Below are 22,415 nucleotides of genomic sequence, written 5' to 3'. Positions count from 1 at the left end.
CGAAATTTTAATGTCTACCTCACAGTTCGAAATCTCAGGTCCTATGTGGATTTTGCTTGTCTGCATGTGCTAGCATGGGTTCTCCATGGCAAATTTTAAAATTAATATTACTTAACACATCGTGTGTCATTTCTAAACCATTCACTCCAACTTGAGACATAGTCCATCGAAACCGAGCATGATTTTCTTTGTAAAGACAAAAACGGCATATTGGATTTGACTCAATTGATGTTTGCAGGTGTCCCAAATGACACGTATGCGCAGCAATGAGGCAGAGAGTAAAAGTTGGCAAGAGAGAAAGTGGGAAAAGGTCAACAGCAGTGAAGGAGGAAATAGAGAAGGGAGGGCGTGCATGAGCCTGAGGCTGAGCCACCAACATGAATGTTGCTTTAGAATAAACATGAGCAGCGTGTAAACAACAAGAGGCCACCTACAAGCATCGCGCGTGCACCCGCGCAGGCCTTCGGGGGTTCTGGTTTCGCCATGTGTGTGTATACGGACTGCGGGTGTCCCTGAGGCCCCTCGTGCTCCCATCCCTCATCCTCTCCCTATACACGGTTACAAACATGAAGCCCCTCGTGGTCATCAAGTAGCTGCAGGAGTGCAGCCTTTTGTGAATGTCAAAAGTGTACATGTATTTTGATTGCTTCTGTGTGTGTGTGTGTGTGTGTGTGTAACGGGTCAGCGGGATGTGGGTGTGCTGCTGTGAATCCAGAGGCAGTTTGCTAGAATTTGAATTTAGTGATTGGCGCAAGTTCATGACGGATGTTTGCAGCCCTGTGACAAAGTAAGACAATCAACTAGATATGTGATCTATATTTGCACAATTTTGAAAGATGTCGTAATGATAATAGTGTAATAAATATTACGGAGGACCAAAAATGTCAAAATAAAAAAATAAAGTGAATTAAAAAAAAGAGCTTCAAAAAATAAAAATAAATAGAATTAAATGTCAATTAATAAGTAAAAACACATATTTTATTATTTTTATGCTGTCATGAAATGTTATTCAAACGAGGGGTTCATGTATGAAACACATATTGACAGCCAGCATTTTGGCGACAAAAAGAAGACTAGGGTAGATAAAAGCAGGTCTAAGTGGTGGTGCAGGTGGCGTGGACCAAAATGTGAACTGATGTGCTTATGTTGGTATCCGTCCATCTGTCTCAACTGATATGAATTTGGAAAAACGGCCCCAGCGAATGAATCCACTCAGTGATTGAATAAAGTCATTTAAACGTGAATGAGAAAATGTCATGTACAAATGTACTGCTGTTTCCATTTTCGGTGCATTTGAGAAGCCATCTGGTTTGTGTTAAGGCCTAATGTGGCCATCGTAAAATCGCCACTCAGGCCCGCTGCTATAAAAAAGCAGAATATTAACAAAGGGGCACCAAAACTGAGCTGTTCATGTATAATGCCACCCGCATGTGACCAAACTCAGTGTGTGTCACACATAAACAAGCTCACCAGTGTCCCCCATAAGCCATCCTCGTGGACCCTGGGGTCCAATAAGCAGCCATCTGCAGAAAACCTCTTCCACCATGCACCAGCAAACACAGGCTCAAGTGTGTGTGTGTGTGTTTGTATGTAAGAGGTGGGGTATAGTTCAAGGGCACGAGTACTTGATCAAGCTTCAGTCGAGGGAATAAACGGGCTCCCCTCCTCCATGTGAACATTGTCCTGAGAATACTCCGCCCACACACACACACACATGGCGCAAGATTATTGTAGTTAACGGAAACGAACAAAATAACTAAAACTAAAATTGACATTTTTATATAATTAACATAAATTAAAAATAATGATTAGAAAAAAATCTGCGGAAATTTTGAATGGGACTGCTGACTCTTGCAAGGTAGTAGACTACTTGTAGCAGTAGAAGTAGTAGTACTTGTAGTACCTGTAGTAGTAGTAGTGTTTCGGGTCACTTCCTGTTGATTATAGGCCACTTCTGGGTCACTTCCTGTTGATATTAGCCCACTTCTGGGTCACATCCTGTTGAAATCACATGACTTCCTGTTGAAAATAAGTCACTTCCCATTAAAATCAGGTAACTTCCTGTTGTGGCAGTAGTAGTAGTAAATACCTGTCAAGTCAAGTCATCTTTATTTATATAGCACTTTCAAACAGCCTGAGTGTAGCAGTAGTCGTGTAGTGGTAGTGTTTCGGGTCACTTCCTGTTGATTGTAGGCCACTTCCTGTTGATATCAGTTCACTTCCGGGTCATATCCTGTTGAAATCACATGACTTCCTGTTGAAAATAAGTCACTTCCCATTAAAATCAGGTAACTTCCTGTTGTAGCAGTAGTAGTAGTAAATACCTGTCAAGTCAAGTCATCTTTATTTATATAGCACTTTCAAACAGCCTTAGTGTAGCAGTAGTCGTGTAGTAGTAGTGTTTCGGGTCACTTCCTGTTGATTGTAGGCCACTTCTGGGTCACTTCCTGTTGATATTAGCCCACTTCTGGGTCACATCCTGTTGAAATCACATGACTTCCTGTTGAAAATAAGTCACTTCCCATTAAAATCAGGTAACTTCCTGTTGTAGCAGTAGTAGTAGTAGTAGTACCTGTCAAGTCAAGTCATCTTTATTTATATAGCACTTTCAAACAGCCTTAGTGTAGCAGTAGTCGTGTAGTGGTAGTGTTTCCGGTCACTTCCTGTTGATTGTAGGCCACTTCTGGGTCACTTCCTGTTGATATCAGTTCACTTCCGGGTCATATCCTGTTGAAATCACATGACTTCCTGTTGAAATCAGATCACTTCCTGTTGAAATCAAGTCTACTACTACTACTACTACTAATAATAATAATAAATACGGAAATGTTTTTTTTTTTTAACTAACTGAAACCATACATTTTTGACGCGAAAATGAAGTTTCATGAACCACTTGCAATATTTTTTTACTCCTCCATATGGTGCTCTTGGTTTAAAGGGTAGTGCAATGGAAATTGATACAATTTCCACTGTACTTTTAAAGCAAGCACACCAGCTAGAGGAGTAAAAAAATATTACAAGTGGTTCACGAAGCTTCATTTTCCCATCACTTTTTTTTTTTTTTTTTTTTTAATAGAAGACACAAAACTCACAACAAAATAAAAACTATGATGCAAATCCCAAAATTATTACAACCTTGGTATTGGGTTGGAGCCTCCGCTGCTGGCGGCCTCGTCGGCGTGAAAAAGCGAAGCCTTGCCGCCTGTGGCCCTTGGCCCACTTCCAGCTGCAGCGTGGGTGGTTGGGCGGGGCAGCGGGGTGGGATTTGGGGGCACGGACGTCGTCCTTTGGTGCTCCTGCTTGCTCATCCATCCTGGTCTGCCAGCCCACAGATCGATAGCTCTGCTCTCTTAATCAGGTCTCTGGTGGCTGTGGGAAGACCAGTGTAAGCGTGTGTGTGCGTGTAGACAAGAGCTTGTACCATGTGATGGTTGCGCTCGTGTGTCTTTCCATCGAGGAATTCTCCGCCTGTTCATTAGGTTTGTTTATCTTGACTGGATCGTCTTTCACCGTCCTTCTTCTTCCAATATTTCTGATTGTCCTGCCTTGTCATAACTCCTTGCTGTCTCTTCTTTCGTGCCTTTTGCACACCAGGGCGCACTGAAAAAGGCATCTCAGAGTCAAGTCGGCCCCGCTGCAATCTGTTACGAGTTGTGATGAAGACGGAGGAGGCCGAGCGTTGGGGAAATTGAGATGAGAAAGGATGAGAGGCGAGAAGGGCTTGCAGTGCAAGACTTGAGATGAAGTGTTGGGCATCCAGCTGTGGTGCTAAAGAATCTGACTCCAGGCCCAGATGCACCTGTGTCACCACAGCTGCACACTCATACACACACACTCTCATATAAAACAAGTGTAGCAAATACAATTTGGGAGTATACCGGTGAAGAAAATTTTTAATTTTTTCATTTTATATAATTATACTTTATTTATTTATTATATAAATAGGCTGAACTACCGAAGTGCGGAACAGCAAATGTGGAGTAAACATTTTTGACTGGCAAACTCATTCGAACGTACTTGTGGGCTAAATGCTAAACACATAGCATTTCCCCCCGTAATGTCACAGGGTATGCTATGCGCATGTGCAAGTGAATATCCCGTGGTATTATGGGGACAAAAAATGCTATGTTTTTAGCATTTAGCCCAAGTACGTTAGAAGGTGTTTTTAAATATCAGTGTTTCATGAAACATTAAAAGTTGATGTAATAAAGCCATACATTTGTTTGCATTATTGTAATCTAATTTATGGGCAATAAACTCGTTGAACTAGTGTGCAATGACAATTCTGATGACTCATATTTGTGTCATACTTGTTTGGTAGAATTTTGTGAAATTGAATGAGTGAACGAATGCTTAAAATACTGTCATTTAACCATCTTTCACATGGCTCAGTTGTCTTTATTTTAACATAACCAAAAATGCAAAAATAAATAACATATTGCTTACTTTAATACATATTATTGCTTGCTAAAAAAAAAAAAACATGGGCATGACCTTGAAATAAAAATAATCGCAATATTGTGTACAAACAAAAAATAGCAATTCGATTATTTTTCAAAATTGTTCAGCCGTAATCAGGGGTGAAGAAAAATAATGACATCATTAAAAACACATTTCAGTTTCCTTAGAGATAAGTAATGCATCACAGCTTTTGAAAAAAACTATATAAAAAAATAAAATAAAATAATAATAACCGTTGTGTCATTCATAATCGTTCCAGGTTTAACAAAACATGTAAATTGTATTTATTAAATCTCATTTGTACTTTACACAACGAAGCATGATTTCAATGAAAAAAAAAAAGAGGCAATATTCTTGTGTATGTTATGGAGGACCAAAACTGCCAAAATAAAAAAAAGCGAAAATAGAGATATAAAAAATATAATTAAAACATTTAATACAAAAAATTATAATATATATGGAAATAAAATGTATTTTATCCATTTGTTTTTATATTTATGTTTTCAATCTTGTTAATTTTTATAAATATATTTATTTATTACTTTTATTTATGGGTGGCACGGTGGATAACTGGTTAGCACGTCCGCCTCCCAGTGCTGAGGACGTGAGATCGAGTCCGGGCTTCGGCCTTCCTGGGTAGAGTTTGCATGTTCTACCCGTGCCTGCGTGGGTTTTTCTCCGGTTTCCTCCCACATTCCAGAGACATGCATGGCAGGTTAATTGAACACTCTAAATTGTCCCGAGGTGTGCTTGTGAGTGTTTGTTTGCCTCTGTGAGGAATAAGCGGTTAAGAAAATGGATTGAATTTATGTACAGTAGATACATATTTTTTTGTTTTTATTTTGATTCATTCTGTTTTTTTGTATTAAATTTTTGCTCAATATTTTTTAGATCCGTTTTTAGTTTCACTTTTATTTAATTATTTACTTTATTTTGGCAGTTTCAGGCCTCCCTACACATGTTGCCATCCATAAAAATACAGCAGACGTAAACAGTGTCACCCAGTTCCTTGACGCGTTCATGGGAAGAAGTGTCTTAGGAGGTCCTTCTTGTTGACCTTGCCCATTTGGTTCCTCGGTATCTGGTCCAGCAGAAGCAGGCCTGTGGGGATGGTGTAGGGCACCATGTGCTCTCTGCAAAGACATCAGCATTACGCGCCCACGTTAATGCACTCAGGACTTGTTTCCTGCTCACTGGCGAGAGGAGATACGCGCACAAAACGCACGCGACTACGAAGCAGTGCGCACAATTGTGTGTGCGCGCATTTGCCACAACAAAGACAACAAGAGTCGAAAACAATTGCACAACAAAGGCGAGGCCTGCGGCGGAGTGGTCGCGATAAGAAATGTCCTTCATCCCTTGCTCGCTAATAAGCCAAATTTACCTTCCAGTCACAGACAAGTCCCTCCCAACAAAGCATTATCATTGTTGGGAGATTATAAAACACAAAAATAAACACAAGTCAAAGGCAAACTAGCAGGCTGGGCTAATTAAAATTAATTTTTCCGTATGCAGTGCACGGTTGTTACGTCAAGTCAAGTTGCAGCCGGGAGCTTTTTTATCATCTCTTAACCTACTTTTGTGCGAGTTGTTTTGTGCGGCGAGTGAACAAAATGACTCACGCTGCGCTTTCAGCAAGTATCACCGAGCTCGTGCGCAAGCACACACATCTGCAATGGGGCGTGTTTCTTTGGGGGGAGGGGGGGGGGGGTGGCGAGGCCTGGGCACGCATGACGGAGATGGAGACTGACGGCTGCAGCCAGGCCACTGACGAGTGAGCATCCGTCCACTTGTTTGTCTCATTTCATTTCCTCCTCCTTCCCCCGTTAGCGGCAACTCACTGGCTGGCGGGAAGTGTGCTGGTGATGACCGTCCGCTGGCGGCACCTCTGGCTGGAGTGTGTGCGTGAGTGTGTGTACATGCGTTATAGCCTTATGGGTCGGCAGTAACGTTGAACGCACTGCCATATGGATCCCGCAGCTATAATGCACACAAGCACACTCACACACACACATGCTCTCAGATAAGAGGGGCTTGTCAGGGACGTCGTTCAGGATAACATTGCTCACACTCAATGCTAAAATACGTTCACCTACTATATATTTGTCTTTATACACAGAACGGGAAAACTCTCAGGCTGAAATAAAAAAAATTCGGCTACTAAAAAATAACACTAGAAAAAAAACTCTCTCACACACACGACAATATAAAAAATGTCCATACATCACAATACGATAAATATTCTGATATGAACCTCATGGTATGATAATTATCACGATATTGTGGGGAGGTTGGCGATATATATATATAAAAAAAAAAAAAAGATCATGATACGGTATAAAAACCTCACGGTGAAAAAGTTTATATTAAGAGAACAAAAAAAGCACAATATTGTGGATACATATAGCTTTGAAGGCCATGTATCGGGATACGTGTCCTTTGTTATCATTTTGGTCAATTAACTCATTTGTTCCCAAAAATGTATAAATACGTTCGATTTGAAATGTTTTAAGTGTCCCAAATATGTATTTATTTTTATTTAGTTAGTTCGTTTTTTTATGGGGGTTTTATGCTAGAGCATACAGAAGGCTTTGATGCAGCCTCTCAACTGCACAAAACGGTTGAAGCAATGTTAGTTATTACAAAAACGGCCAGCAGGTGGTAGAAGAGTATATGAGATCAACCAGATGGCTGCAAAACAATAGCAGTTTTAGTAAAGTGAGGCTACAGGCTACTATTTAAAAAAAAAATAGCTAATGTGATACAAGATATGTTTTTGCATACTATTGACATAAACAGTCATTTTTTAAAAATTAATGAATTATTAGTTGACCACTAGATGGCGCTAGGATCACTGAATGTCCCTTCAATATTCATACATTCATGATAGTTACTTGAGATTTTGTGTTTAATTTTAAATGTTTTTATTTTGCTCTCCCTGTTCGGCCGCAAAGAGGACGAAAGTACGAACAATCATTTGGGAATTGTAGTTTATTTTAATACACAATAACTTAGCAGCCTTTTTTTTTTTTTTTTACTTTTGCCCTCAATGAGTTCATCATAAATACATTTTTAAAAACTACATCTAAGCATAAAACTAATAAAAATTCAACTAAATCCAAGCATTTAAAGATATAAAAACGGCTATAGCAACTAACTGGATTGATACTGTATACATAATATAATTATTGTGGCGGTTCACATTTGAAGTGAGGAAAGAGGTCCAAAGCAACAATACCTTGCCCATGTCTTCAAATCCGTCAAGGTGAGATTGTGACCTTCCTTCAGCTGAACCACTGCAGTCACCTTTTGTCCCCACGTAGCATCAGGTGCCCCGATCACAGCTACGTCTGTACAGTGAAACGCGGAAACTTTTCAAACTCCATCTCTCTTGTTTCTGACCTTCTCCTGACTTTTTTTTTTTTTACCAACAAACTTTGGAAATTAAATTTGAAGACGGCGCTGCGTCAATTTTTTACCCATGATGTCTGGATGAGCCAGCAGGTGGCGCTCCACTTCTAGGGCGCTGATCTTGTAGCCGCCACACTTGATGATGTCAATTTGGGTGCGGCCCATAATCCAATAGACGCCATCTTTAAACACTGCTGTGTCTCCTGCACGTTGAATAAAATGAATGTTAATGTGCGTTCAGGTCACAAAAGTAACTCTTCAATACGTCGTTCACGCACCAAAACACATTAAAAAAAATGTGTTGCTTTTTTAAAGCCAAGCTTTTTTTTTTCTCCATGAGTTTTTTTTTAAATAATAAAAAAAGCCATGTTGTATAGTGAGGCTTTAAAAATTTTTTTTTTAGAAAAAAAGCCTTCATGTATAGTAAGGCTTAAAAAAGACGGAAGGCTTTTTAAAAATAACTAAATTAGAAAAAAAAAGGCATAATGTATTTGACTTTGTTTTCTTAAAAAAAAGAAGCCGTGATACAGTAAGGCTTTCAAAAATGTTAGGTTAAAGGTTCGTTTTGAAACGTAATGTCGATAATTTATGTAAATTCACCCTTGACTCGCTTTTGAATGGCTCATAGCGTTCCATTACAATATTATATGGATTACTTGGACGTGTTTAAATTAGCAGACGTCAGAAAGTCTGCATTGATTTGGATTCCATGCAGTGGTCGGAAATCAATACAGAATGATTTATGACCATACAATGAGATAGCCACTAAAACAAAAGCCAATCGTAATGCAATGCACAAAGAAAAAAAAAAAAGGGTGAGACTGAGGGATATTATTTCAAACTTGACCCAGTGTAAGAAAAAAAACACTCCATCTTAAAAATAAATTTAAACAATTTACACCTACTGAGAATTTAGAGCATTGGTTACCGGGTTTCATGGCCGAGATTCAAACCTGAGAACTTTTGACCTGACCACAATTGCGTATTGTACATATATAATTATAAAGACATTTTAAAAGCAAGCATTAACAGTCTTCAATTCAATATTTGCATCCGTGTCTTTAAGACTAATTCAGAGGGCTGCATCCACACACACACACAGACACACACACGCACGCACGCACGCACGCGCGCGGCAAGTGTGGGTACGAGGCGTACACTTTGAAAGGGCTCAGCTGGGCAAGAGGACGGCGAGCAGAGAAAATGGGTCAGTAGCGGAAGATGTTCCTTTGGCTTATTACAGGTGGTGCATCCGCAGCTGGGACTGGAAAGGCGAAGGGGAAGGGGAGTGAGGCGACATGAGTCACCATTGAGTAAAGGTGGTGGACTGAGAGGTCGGGAAAATACACCACGTGTGTGCTCCTGCAGGACCCGACAGCGATATACTGGATTGAGCAAACCCTACCCTTGTTATGAATCTGATAACAATGTAAGACAATAGGAAGTGACAAGCTCGTAAATAATATACACACAATAAAAATTATCGATCCGTAGTGCTGCAACTAAAGATTATATTTTAATAATTGTTCACTTTTTACTAGAGATAGACCGATACCGATGCCGATTATTAGTAGTCAAGGAGGCCGATAACCGATATTTGGAGCTGATATTCATTTTCCGTAAAAAGGGGGCAAAAAATATTGCCAGCAATATTTTTTTAAACGCAAATGCCAATCTTGACTTTGTTGAAATGTCTTAAAACATGTTTATTGAACAATTTTTCAGACTTTTTAAAATGTAGATTTTTTTTTAATCAGACAATAGACTTCATTTTAGATTTGTAACAAAATGTTCAGAGAGCTCACAAGGTTATTTAACAGTACGTCTTAAAAAGTTAAATGGAAACTTAACCAAGTAAATACTATAGCTCTCTATAGTTTTCTACAGTAAATATTTTTTCCCCCCAAAATTCAAAAATACCCTAAATCTTAAACTGTCACATGTATTTGTTTTAATGTCAAACAAAAACAAAAGGTTCAGATGTTAGAAGAATGTACATAAATGTATCCCAAATATATTCTTATAAGTATTGCAAAGCATTTGTGAAGAAAACAAAAGGGAGTATGACTCATGCGCCTTCATCTTCAAAAACAAGAACTGCCTGTGGCCTTATCGCAAGATGACAACTGGAACATTTTGCGATTGAACAGTTGAAGCTTTAAAACTTTCAATACTAACGGAAAACATGTCTAGATTATTATCTGTGCGATGATTTCTATCCGTGACGGCTTTGAGGTTGCTTCTATGTGTGTCCCCTCCCCTTTAGAACAGCAACCTCTATGTAACTAGTGAATATTCAATAAAAAGAGAGGGAATGGCGACGTGTGTCCAGAGCGCGACAGAGAGACTGTAACTGGGCACATCTCTTTCCGTTCTCCTCGCGAGCAAAAATAATTCAAACCTCGTCCTTTCTGATCTGTTGTTTATTAAATGTTATAGATTGCCTCAAACAGTCAGAAGCATTTCTTATAAGGTTACATGAAAATGTTAATAAATACAGTAGTTCCCTGAGATTAAAATGCTTTTAGATTGGCCTTTTATTGTCCGTCATATTTAAACAAACAAAAAAAAAGAGGCAGATGCCAAGATTCGTCAAAATGCCCAATATTGGCGCAGATAATCAGTCTGACCGATCTATCCCTACTTTTTAAATAATTAACTATTTTAATAACTGTTAATAAATGTTAACACTATAGTAAAATTAGCAAATGGTGATTTTGCACAAGGTAAGCAGAGCTGTATTAGGTTTTGTTGGATGCACAGATTAGCATTAGCTAACTGCATTAATTTCTGAGAACATGATTGCTTGGTGAGGTTGTCGAGTGGAGTACGAGAGTATTGGACTAGATTGCGCAGGTGTACCTAATGTCCCTCTCCCCCGTGTCTAAAAAAAATGCACCTTATTTTCCTCACTCCATCATTCATCCTTTCCTTCGACCTCTCCGCCGCATCTCTCATCACATGACGTGTTTCCTTCTCTCCACCTATCTTGCCGTCTCCTCCTTCCACTCGCCTCCGCATCAATAGAGGGCCCATCTGCTCCCATACATCACGCACTTCATTTCAGTTTATTAGCCGGGATAAATCATAAATATTTCATTATACATCACGGGCGGCTGTCGCCTGCACACCGACAATTTATCACCGCGGCTCTCTCTGCCGGCTTGCCACGCTGCCTATAAGCTTTCCAGTCTATTAAACAAGATTGATACAGAGTGTAAATTTAGATATCGGGAATTTCTTCACAGGCCGCTGCTCTGCGCTGATAGGCCGGCGGAACCGGCGAGGGCTGGGAAGACGGGGGTAAGCCGAGGGGGGATGTGGCATGTGGGTGTTAACGGCAGTAAACGGGTTGTTTCACTTTCTCTTTTTTTGCCCGTCCTCTTGCTTTCAGATGAGGGAGGAAATAAAAACATAGACATAAGTAGCTAATAAGTAGGTTGTAGCTATCTACTGTGACTGCAGGCTTTATAGGCACTTGCATTTACTTTTCTTGTCTTTGCAAGCTGAGCCCAATAAATTCTGTAACCTTCACCCTCTGTGGAAAAGGAAAAACGCTTGTGGGTAATGGCAAAAACTAACACAACGCACTTGTGTCGAGTTTGAAGTACTTCACCGGGACTCTCTGACCTTGTGTCTTTGTGTGCGTGTGGGTGGGGGGGGGGGGGGGGTAGAACAGCATGTTCAGAGAGTGGCACAAGTGGGAATTGTGATTGGAGAACACTGGCTGATAAAAAGAATAATACTTTAAAAAAATAACAAGCAAGACAGGGAGGGATGTTGCCAACTGTGTTACTGGGCCACACAAACCCCAACACACACCATACAAACGGTGTTGACACAGGCGGTAAACACACCCAAACATACGCACACACACATGCGCACGACTTCAGGCATCAGAGCCTCTCCACCATTATGTGCCGTGGCGTCACAGGAAGATATGGCCGAATGGCTTTCTTAATTAAAACGATAAGAAGCCTAATTGCACTGGGCTTTCATCTCATTCAGAGGCATTAAAGAAAGTGAAGGCAAACAGTGGAGTGGAAGAAAAAGAAATAAAAACAGATCAAGACTTTCACGGAAAAATGGAGGGCATCCAAAGTTGCACTTTCCCAAGAAAACTTCAACCAACAAGCTTGGAAATGAGAGATGTGCGTACGCAGGTTATGACAGAGCGCAGGTGTGAAAGCACACAAATATGTTAGTATTGGAGTATCCTCCTTAAAATATGGTAACACTTAAAATGATATTGATCAATTATATTCGAGTATTCAAATAAAATCAAATTTTGCTTGGTTATGACTACACAAGCGTAAGTAAATTTATCTAGTTTTCTTTTTTAGATAATCAACAGAATTACAGACCATTATTAGGAGTTTGCTTTGGTAATTCTTGATAAACCGTAGCGTTTCTTTGCTGTTTTCCATCTAAAATAGCATTAATATTCGCTTCTTTAATAAATTCCAAAAAGATTTCTGTTTCGTCGTCATACATACCTTACTTTATTGTCCGCCATTGCTTTGTGACTACAAACGTTCGTGTCAAAACGTGCGAAATGTATCCGGTAATTTGCAAAACCTTTTTCCATAGCCAACATTTGGGTACGCTTCAAAATCCACCCCCTCCAAGTGTAAAAACTTTTTTGCGAATTTTGTGCCCTTTTTTTGAATTTCTAGCGTTTCCATTCAGTTTTATTTTCGCATTTCTTGAAAATTCAAATAAAAACGAGTGTCTGGAAACCCCACTACAGTACACTTGTGTGTTTGAGCTGTTGCCATAACTACCCTGCCTGTGTCAAGATGATCACAATCAGTGTCAAAGGTCATTGCCACATCTCGGAAACTGCATGCAAACACAACAGTTGATATTTGTGCGGAGCGTTGTGCCTGTTGACACTGGTGAAGTGTGAGTAGGGTGACATTTGTCTTGGACAAGTGGAGTCGCGGTTTCTGGCAAGATTCAGCAGAACCTCCGGCAGCAGGTTCAAGCCGAGTGCCCTCCATTACTGTGAAAAGAAGAGCCTTATCTGCTCACAGACCCGCAGTGTAAATGTGAGTCATGCCTCTTTTCAGGGGGACTGTAAACACTTAGCATACATGAATATTAATGTACTACATTAAAGCCCCAAAGCCAAGATGGAGGAGTTAATGAGGATAAATAACAGACAGCCAAAGCGCTGAAATCTCAGCTCTGATATTATTTATCATCCTTAACTTTTGTCACAGCTCCTTTTTTAGTAATTAATACCACACAAAAAAGCACTTTGCACTTGGATGACTGATCTAATTTGTTTAATATAATGCAATTAAAGGAGCTTGAATTGCTTTATGGTAATGCTACTGATGAGATTGCTTGCTCTCTGCCTCTTCACAAGTTGATAACAAGCTGAACTTGAGGATTGATGTCTGTCTCAGATCTGCAGCGCTCATCGAGCAAACTACTTAACGGCCATTTACATGCTTCTGTTCTGGAGTCAGACACGCAAATCTGAAGGTGGAAAACATGATGATGAGACAGACTAATTACAGTTCTCACTTTGGACCGGAACTTCTTAATGTGGATTTAAGAAAAAGCACTCAAGACAGTGAAGATGTCAGCCAAGGCCAATGTTTGCCACGGTTTAGCACACAAACAGACAAACCTACGCTAGACTGCCAGAAAAGAAGGGAAACAGCCGATGTATAAGATGTCCGGAAATGTTTAGAATGTTCTTCAAATGCATTAGTAAAGAAACCAACCACCAACAGCCTGGTTAAGAATTGGTCAAAATCCCCCCAGTCATGTATTAAAAAAAAAAGTGACTGTAACCGCCAAAAACCTTTAGGAGACAAAGCCTGCCATCTGTGGATCAGTGTTTTTACAAAGCAAATGTTTTTATAAGTTCTACACTAGACTTAAATGATGTCTTCCTCATTTCTTGTCACACTCTTACACCCAGTAGATTAGTAGTAGTACATAGACAAGGACAAACCAGGACGTTACCCTCAAAAAAAAAAAAAAAAAAAAAAACCTACAGCCAGAATACACAGAGCTGATAATAAATGGCTTAACAGTTTCCAAAAAGTTAAAAATCAGTCTGCCACTAGGAAACCCTGCACCACTCTGGGCTGGCAAACCAGCTGTAAATGGCAGGGAGGGGACAGGGGAGGTGCCTTTGAGCAAACCGCTGGGAGGCGAGAGAGTTGGTTTGTGTGACATTTGGCTCGGGAGAACATAATGTGACTGCGGGTGAAATGTGACATTGGCGGACAAAGAGAAGACGAGAGGAAAAGAACTGTTGGGCGCAAAAGAGCCACAACATGTATGACGGATGATATCTGCAGGAAATTTGCAACAACATTGCTCGGCTTGCCAGCACACAGCCAGGAGTTATAATAGTTTGGGATTGTTCATTCTAGTTAGTTTTTATTTTGTTTGTTTGTTTTTTATTGCAATTAATTTGTAGTTAAATTTTAGAGCAGGTTTTTGTTAGTTTTTATTGTTTTTCCATTTTAGTTTACTTTTTAAAGAGTTTTCGTATTAGATATACCGTATATTTTTAATGTATGGAGTATTTGTCGGGTGCAAGATGAAAAGAAAAATCACAAAGTATTATGTAATAAAGTAACGTAAAATACAAATCTCAAATGACCTTCCTTCTTTTGTGTGGACATACAGCAAAAAAAATAAAAATAAAAAACACACACACAAAAAACAAGGTCTTTTAAAGTATTAAAAAAAAAAACTATTTTCCCAAAATTTTGTTCTTGCACTATTTTTATTTTTCATAATTTTAGTAACCTACTTTTTATTTCTTTACTTTTTTTAAATGTCTAACTTTTTTTTTTTTATGTTTTACTTTTAAACTTAGTGAAGTACGTTGAATTGCGTTATCTTATGTATGAAATATGTTATATAAATAAAGCTGCCTTGATGGAACTTGGTTTGACAGCAGCAGTGACATGTAGGCTTAACGTAATAATAAATAAATAAAAAGCTCAATTAATTAATTTATTTATTTTACCCCGCAAATTCTCACAAAACTATAACAAGAGCATCTTAGAAAAAATACCGAACCATGATTGGAGAAGAGCCGCACCACACTGTAAAAAATAGCCAAATAAAGCCTCTTAAAAGTTAATCTGGAAAATAGTTCACTGGCTTTGAATAAGTAGTATAAAAGAGTGAAAGCAAGATTAAACTGTATTTTAGGCCACTGTAAACATTTGTCAAATTGTCTCCTTAATATTACGTACAAGCAAATACCACACAATTTTCATTTTAGGCGCCTGCTAGAAACAAGCAGCTGTTACTTGACGCTGAAATCCAAAATGGAGATAACTGCTCATCTTCACTGTCGATTGCTTATTAACAAGTTCATCAATTTATTTATGGCTCCATTAGCGGCCTCTGGTGGGGGGGTGGGGGGTGGGGGGGTGGTTGTTCCGGCACGACAACAACAGATGAGCTGTCATTGGGAGCTTGGCATATCTCCGGAAAGATGGACAGGCTCACGCAAAGAGCACAAAAAGGGGTGTTAAAAAAGTCCGAAGGAATCAATGCGCTTGGCGATGTTTGTGAGGTTGAGTGGAAAGAGCGAGCACTCGGGGGAAGGCGACAGCTTCCCTATAGAGCTGCCAGTCAAGCTCCACGGGCCCACTCACACTAGTGGAGACACCTCTAGCCGGCTGAGGAGTTATTGATTTTAATTCTCACACTCCTTTTCTTCTTAAATTCCATCTTTCTTTGGCCATTTCTTCTCTTTTTCTTTGCCTGTCAGCATCTTCAATGAAGCGCCTTTCCACTAAGACTTCATCTTGCTGGCCCGGGTCTTGGCACAAAAACAATGATTTTTCATTTTCCACAGCCAATGAGTTCTTTTCTTTGAACTCGACAATTCTGCCGGTTTATCTAATACAATGCACATTTGCTGGACTCAGGAAAAAAAAAGGAGCGGGCAAAGTTTCATCTTGTGCGTGCTGAATGAAGATTGCGGTGCACTCCATGGAGCACTCCTTCACAGTACAAATGATAAGGACGAATGTAATGATATTTATAGCCGCAGCTATTTATAGCAGATGCAGTACACTTAATTATATGAGCACGAAATTGGATCTGTAAGACCATCTACAAAGTGCTCCACATATATCTGTAATGTAATTCTCTGCGCATTTAATTACTCTTTTGAATCGGCAGTATGAATAAAAAGTGAATATAAGAAAATTAGAGGAATGAAGCTAATAGGGTGAATGCATTTGGTTTTACTGTTCTTCAACCCAACGCCATTAGAAGATAATTCACATTCTCTACTTTCTTATTTTTTATTAAAGTGGGTCACAACTTTGCAACTATGTGGTAGTTTCCATTCCAGGGCGACAACAGTTGAGAAACACTACAAAACACATCTTATTCAGATGTCGGGAAAGCAGTGAAGTGCAACCTCACAGTAAAAAAAAAATCTGAGACGACGTTGAAAAGGCGATGTACAAAGCTCAAGGCGACAAGCGAGGGAAGTGTGATGACCAGAAAAAAAGAAAGCTTGTCTGTGAACCAGGGAGCAGGTGTGAAGAGAAAGAGTGTTGGCTGTGGGAAGTGAGGTGAAAGAAATGCAGTGTCAAGTGCAACGCGCTAGACTCTAAATGACCAATGTCACCAGTTTAGCAATTTTCTATGATGATTTGCTAGCAATACATCTCAAAATCTTCATACCAGCCTGGTAAGTAATTAATAGCAGAAATGGTAAAAGTACTCACATTCTGTACTTAAGTAGAAGTGCAGTGTACTAATTCAAATAATTGCTCAATTGTATGTCATGTCATAACATTGACATAGAAGAGCCAATCACAAGCTTGGATGTTGGGGGCTGGGACTAATGCTTCGTATGATTGGCGGATCTAGGAAACAGCGCCGGCTGCTTTTTCTTCCACATCTAAACTATTTTAATTGCTCCAATGCATTTAAAAAAAAAAAAAAAAGAAGAAAAAAGTAATGAGTCAGTTATGAAAATACAGATATTGGTCTTAAAGGTGGGGGTCTTTAAGTTTTCACTCAGAAATAAACACTTCATAAACACTGGACAGATACACATTAAATCCTTCTCGATCAACACCTCTGGGCTTCTGTTAATGTGTGGTGGTGATTTTGTCATCACGCACCACCCCGCCAGCTTGTATTTTGCCATTTTGTTGTGTTTTGCCGTAAGAGGGACGTTTTTGGGCAGAAAGTCGAGGTTTACCCCTCCAGCCAATCACAGAGCGGGGGGTGGCAGGCGCAATGTTGACGAGAAGAGTGAGCCATGGGAGGAGTCCGTTTTGAATTGTTTGTTTACAAACAGAAATGGTCAAAACTTAAGATCCCATCTTTAAAATGTCATTAGAAAGTAAAACGTAGTCTGATAAATATTTAGTTAAGTACCAGAAAAATTACACAAGAACAGTAACAAAGTATTTGTGCTTCTTTACTTCCGATTTACGTGAGTAAAAACTAGAGTTGTCAAACGATGACATTTTGAAATCACATTAATCACATCTTAGAATTTTGATTAATTGCGATTAATCGCTTAATTTAAAAGTTTTTTATCAACATTTGCCAAATTTAAAGAGCACCTGTTGTGTGTTAATTCTTTTCGATTCAGTTGATTACTTGCATAATTTAAAATGGAGGGAAAAAATGACTCTGAAATTATTCTGAATATTCTGAATGTCATAAGCAAATATTTATTAAATGCCTTACTGTAATGCATGTAGTTATGTTTATTGCTTAAACACAACCTGTGCTACCTTTAACGTAACTATCCGCTGTCAAGATAAAGGATCATCTGCAGTCAAAATAAGTATATCATATCGTATCGTATCATATCGTAATTAATTAGTTAACACTTTAACTTTGACAGAACTACTAAAAACTATCAGAAAGTATGTCCTGGTAAAAAGTTGAGACTTTATAATGACCTCCCTTCCTTCCCTCTGCTTAGTTATTCTTGGTTAACTGACATTCTCCAGTCGGTCAACTTTTTTTTTTTTTAGGGCTTTTTACTGTATTCGTTTTTACCTGTGACATTATAAATCTGTGTGAGTGAGTGAGGGTGTGTGTGTGTGTGCAGGCAAAGGGTGGCTTGAGGTAGTGACCGGTCTGTGGGGAGCTGATTGCTCAGGCTCTCATTATGTGGCCAGTGGCTGTAATAGAGTGTGACAGCAGCGTGCTGTGCTCTGGATCTCTGTCCTTCCAGGCTGCAAAGCCAATTAAACACACTCCTGCTTCTGCTCTCCCAGATTTGCTCTCCCAACACTTCTTCATTGCTGCTTTCCGGCTCCTATCGTCCAATAGTCATCCTCGCCTTGTCATAGCTGACTCTTTCTCACCGCCCCTCCGTCAAGCCTTCCCAAAGCTCATCCACCAGCTCTTGCTTCATGTCATCTACATATGTATTTTTCCTCCTTTTTTGAATCCTTCTAACATTACTTGTGCAGTTGGCGTCAGAATCCACTCTATCCAGGGAAATGTATGAGTGTGTATGTACAGTATTTACGTGTGTGTGCGTGTACGCATCCAGCTCGAGAATATACTGTACTACAATGTAAAACATAAAGAAAGATATACAGTAGATAGAGTGAGAGGAGATGAAGTGTTTGGTACCTGTTTTGAACCAGCCGTCATCTGTAAAAGACTCTAAGGTGGCTTGAGGTTTGTTCCAGTACTCCTTAAAGACAGACGGACCTCGGACCAGGAGCTCCCCTTCCTTCCCATTCAGACCTGGTCGTACCTGTGAGAGGGAAAGAGGGACCAAGACAGTTTTATACTGGTGGTGTCAAAATTAGTGCGTTCATTTTGAGTTAATTTCAAGTTCCTTTAACACCACAAATTTTTTTTTACGCGCGATTAATGACCGCCCCCTTACTTGGAAAGCCTGTAGTCGGGGAATTCCAGTCGCAACGCAGCGGACACGTCTACGTCAAAATTTAGCAGTAATAAATTTAAGAATCATACATATATTTGTGGAGATTGGGGTCAAGTTGTATTTTACAATTTTAAAAATGAGCAGAATTTCACAAGTTACTTCATGTTAAAGATTAGATAACTCTTAATATGAAAATATGAGCTGTCAGCAACATCTTACAAATGCAATTGTGCCATCTAGTGGCAGAAATATTACCTCAACACAAATCAATACCACACTCGTTTTTTTTTACCGTACAGCACATCTTTTTAATTTTTACTCAATTTTATGATTTTTTATAAAATTACAGTACTGTATCAATGACTAAAAGCTGCAATCATATTTCAATTTTTTTTTTGTCCGTCTATGAACTTGAGCGTAGGTGTAGATGGAAAGTGTTTAGCCATTAGCCCATCATTTATGTCCTATTACAAGCTATTACCAACCTGAGTCTCCCTGTGGTTTCCCTCTACAATTGTGTTGGTTGTGTTATTCATAACAATCCGCACTTCCACAGTAGGCAGTGGCAACCCTACAGCTCCTGTCACACGCAGGCACGCACACACAAACACACACACACACGAGGAATTAAGTGCATATTCGTCTTTTTGTCCTTGCAAACTAAAACTCTTGTATAGGTGGAAACACAATTACAGTAGTAGGGAAGCTGTCAAATTGAAGGCTTCTAAAACATTTTCAACAATAGCCGTTCATTCTATTTCTGGTCCATACTGACCTCTCGTAAGAACCAAAATGTTAACATGTTCCAAATGAACCTGTGATTTGTCTTGTGCAAACATTAAAGCCTCCAAGGTCCTGGACATGGCAGAGCATGTGTTATAAATTGAAAAATATATATATCCGTGGCATACAATGAAAATCAGAGTTATCATCATGAACTCCAGTAGAAAGCGAGTGCTCTCCTCCAGGATGATATTAACCTCCATCCAAAGGGCATAAATGGTCACAAAATGGTTTGCTGAGCTTGGAAAATACAATGACCCGAAAGCCGTTCATCTCAGTTGCCACTGGGCCGCTCACAAGCAATGCTGAAGTCCACAACAAGTAACTCACTATTTAAGAGGATATTGTCACATTTGCTCTTTATAAAAAAAGAAAATTATGATAAACCTATGTAACAGCCTACCAGGCATACTTGTTTGACATTGACAGTCAAGCATTTTTCCATACAACACTGATAACTTATCACTAAAACCGCCAATATACTCTTCCTCTGACGCACAATGCCAGTTAATAAAAAACACTTAAATGGGCTTTAATCTTGCACTCGCTCGTTTTAGCTTTTAGCGTTTTAGTGCTCTTTCTGCACTGCCGGACTGCAGCTGAGTGCTTGACAAGGCCTTTTCGTGCAGCCTACCGTAATTTGGTTAAAATGGTTGAATTAAGTTGACAGGATTTTGAAGAAAAGTAAAGTAATTGTTGGGAGTAATAAAATGGCTTAAATGATCTGGACATATTGAAAGCAAAAATTCAGTCGAGAAATGCTGTAAGGAGGGAATAATGTACAATATGTTCTATTATGGGATGTTAGGGGGTGAAAAATAGACAATTTTTGGAATAACCAAATTTCCTGTTGATTTTGCCTGTTCAATTTGTGGTACTTCCTCTTGATTCTTGGGATTTTGAGGCACTTCCTGTTCAATTTGTGGTACTTCCTGTTGATTGTGAAGCATATATGGGTAAGTTCCTGTTGATTTTGGGGCATTTCCTATTAGTTTTAGGACACTTCCAGGTCACTTCCTGTTCAATTTGGGGCACTTCCAGATCACTAAATGTTGATCTTGGGATACTTCTTGTTGATTTTGGGGCACTTCCTGGTTACTTCCTGCTCAATTTGGAGCACGTTATGTTGATCTTTGGAACTTGCCCTGTTGATTTGGTCACTTCCTGTTCTCAGCCACCACACGATGATTATGAATCAGGTCTTCATTGACAAGAAGAGTAGAATTTCAATCACAGTGACCTTGATTGGCAATGACAAGGTTATTCAGAGGAGTGATGAGGTTTTGAAACAGCATGATGTGCCGTAGTTAGGGTGTATTTACACAAAATGTATGCACATACTGTAAGTAAAATGTCTATTCACTGGTCACAATAGCAGGGAAGAAAGTGTAAAATTAGCGAAGCATTATCAAACTGGTTACCTTACAAACTATGGCCAACCATTGTTTTTGTTGTGAAGTACTGGAGCAAGCCTACATTAAACACCTAAACACGAATGGGTAAGTACGTATGACAATACAGATGATTGTTTCTTATCACATCAGGAAGAAAAAAAAACATTTATCCTTGAAAGTGATGAAGGTAATCTTATGTGACCACAAGATGAACATTTGCCAATACTGATATACAGGTGAGACATTGTTGCATCCATATTTTCATGAGATGCAAAGCGCAAACATGAGATCATATTTACATCTCTGCAAGGGCAGTGTGACCTAGAATCATATGCTGCTGTTTATCTACAATGCTCTAAAAATGTAAGACACACAACAAAAATAGGCCAGACAGATAGATGCCCTACATACAGACGAATGTATATAAAAGAAACTTCTGTCAATAAAATGTAATAGGACCTGTGTCTATTTTGTTTTCAGGGGATGAAAAGAAAAATGTTGTAATGAAACAGAACCACAGGGGATGAACATTCCACCCTGCTTTTTTCTGTTTCCTCTAGTTGCTATTGATCTATTTTAACCTACTTTAAGACAAAAAAGTAACAGCCTCACTCTTACATGCACCAACGCGTGCCAGTTTACGCTCCCACCTGTGAACACTTCTGTGACTGTTCTTGTGCTGCTGCGGAAGCACCAATAGCAAAGCACACATCCCTAAAAACTACTCCTAATAACCGCCTGAGAGGAATCAAACACAACCTGTTTAGTTTATGTCAAACAACACGTGACCAACAAACAAAAACAACACACCCCACCCAGACACAAAACAACCTGCAAGCTAATTAGGTTTACCTGTCAGTGGGAGAGGTGGCTAGGGAACGGCGGGATGAAAAAGGAGAGGGGAAGGGGAGGACAAGGTGGATGTTGAAGAAGAGAAATGAGGGGGGAAAAAAAACTCTTATCTGACCTGATTTCCCGACTTTGCTTTTATTGTGTATTACTGAAGGAAATATAAATTTGGGATGATGGGATTTTACCCAACTGTGGATCAAACACGTAATTTGAAAATGCTTGCTGTAGAAAGGAACATAACATCACCAGGGATGTGATTTGACCAAAGTGAAATTATCAGAAAATTTAGCCGGGGGTCTGGGGGCCGCTGGCACCCAGCTAGGTCCAGGGCAGTGCCCAGTGGGGGGGGGGGGAAGCATGAACAAATAATTATATCATGACCAAATGAAAAGTAACTCATATTAGAGCATACCACAAATGTCTTTGTTATAGCAGAATATGTTATCTGTCGGAGTCATGTGCATACACAATGAACTACTAAAAAACAAAAAAAAAAAAAAAAAAAAATTAATCGATTTTTTTTTTGGGGGGGGGGGGGGATAAAAAAAGCGGAATTCCGCGAATTAGCGGAAAAATCACATCCCTGCATCACTGAAGAGTTCCAGTTCTCAACTTCTACTTGTTGCAGATATGCACAC

At 39.4% G+C, this 22,415-nt stretch overlaps 2 protein-coding genes across 7 annotated transcripts in view; both read right to left on the bottom strand.

Annotated features, from left to right (window-relative positions):
* Positions 1 to 1,683, bottom strand: part of cdh15 (cadherin 15, type 1, M-cadherin (myotubule)) — a 40,315-nt gene extending 38,632 nt beyond the window's left edge. Inside the window, exon 1 of the mRNA XM_077564169.1 lies at positions 1,626 to 1,683. Coding sequence (XP_077420295.1) covers positions 1,626 to 1,679 — 54 coding nt within the window. The 5' untranslated portion in view covers positions 1,680 to 1,683. The remainder of the gene's footprint in view (positions 1 to 1,625) is intronic.
* A 2,676-nt stretch (positions 1,684 to 4,359) lies between these two features.
* Positions 4,360 to 22,415, bottom strand: part of acsf3 (acyl-CoA synthetase family member 3) — a 115,342-nt gene continuing 97,286 nt past the window's right edge. For all 6 annotated transcript variants that reach the window (XM_077563608.1, XM_077563609.1, XM_077563612.1 and 3 more), the window contains 5 exons: positions 19,234 to 19,328; positions 18,487 to 18,613; positions 7,941 to 8,075; positions 7,700 to 7,811; positions 4,360 to 5,594 (listed from right to left, as the gene is read on the bottom strand). In XM_077563608.1, the coding sequence (XP_077419734.1) occupies positions 5,480 to 5,594; positions 7,700 to 7,811; positions 7,941 to 8,075; positions 18,487 to 18,613; positions 19,234 to 19,328 (584 nt within the window). In that variant the 3' untranslated portion in view covers positions 4,360 to 5,479. The remainder of the gene's footprint in view (positions 5,595 to 7,699; positions 7,812 to 7,940; positions 8,076 to 18,486; positions 18,614 to 19,233; positions 19,329 to 22,415) is intronic.

The sequence above is a fragment of the Vanacampus margaritifer genome, chromosome 4 (genome assembly GCF_051991255.1).
Source record: "Vanacampus margaritifer isolate UIUO_Vmar chromosome 4, RoL_Vmar_1.0, whole genome shotgun sequence".
Classification (NCBI taxonomy): domain Eukaryota; kingdom Metazoa; phylum Chordata; class Actinopteri; order Syngnathiformes; family Syngnathidae; genus Vanacampus; species Vanacampus margaritifer.
This window is presented reverse-complemented; position numbering and strand designations above follow the sequence as displayed.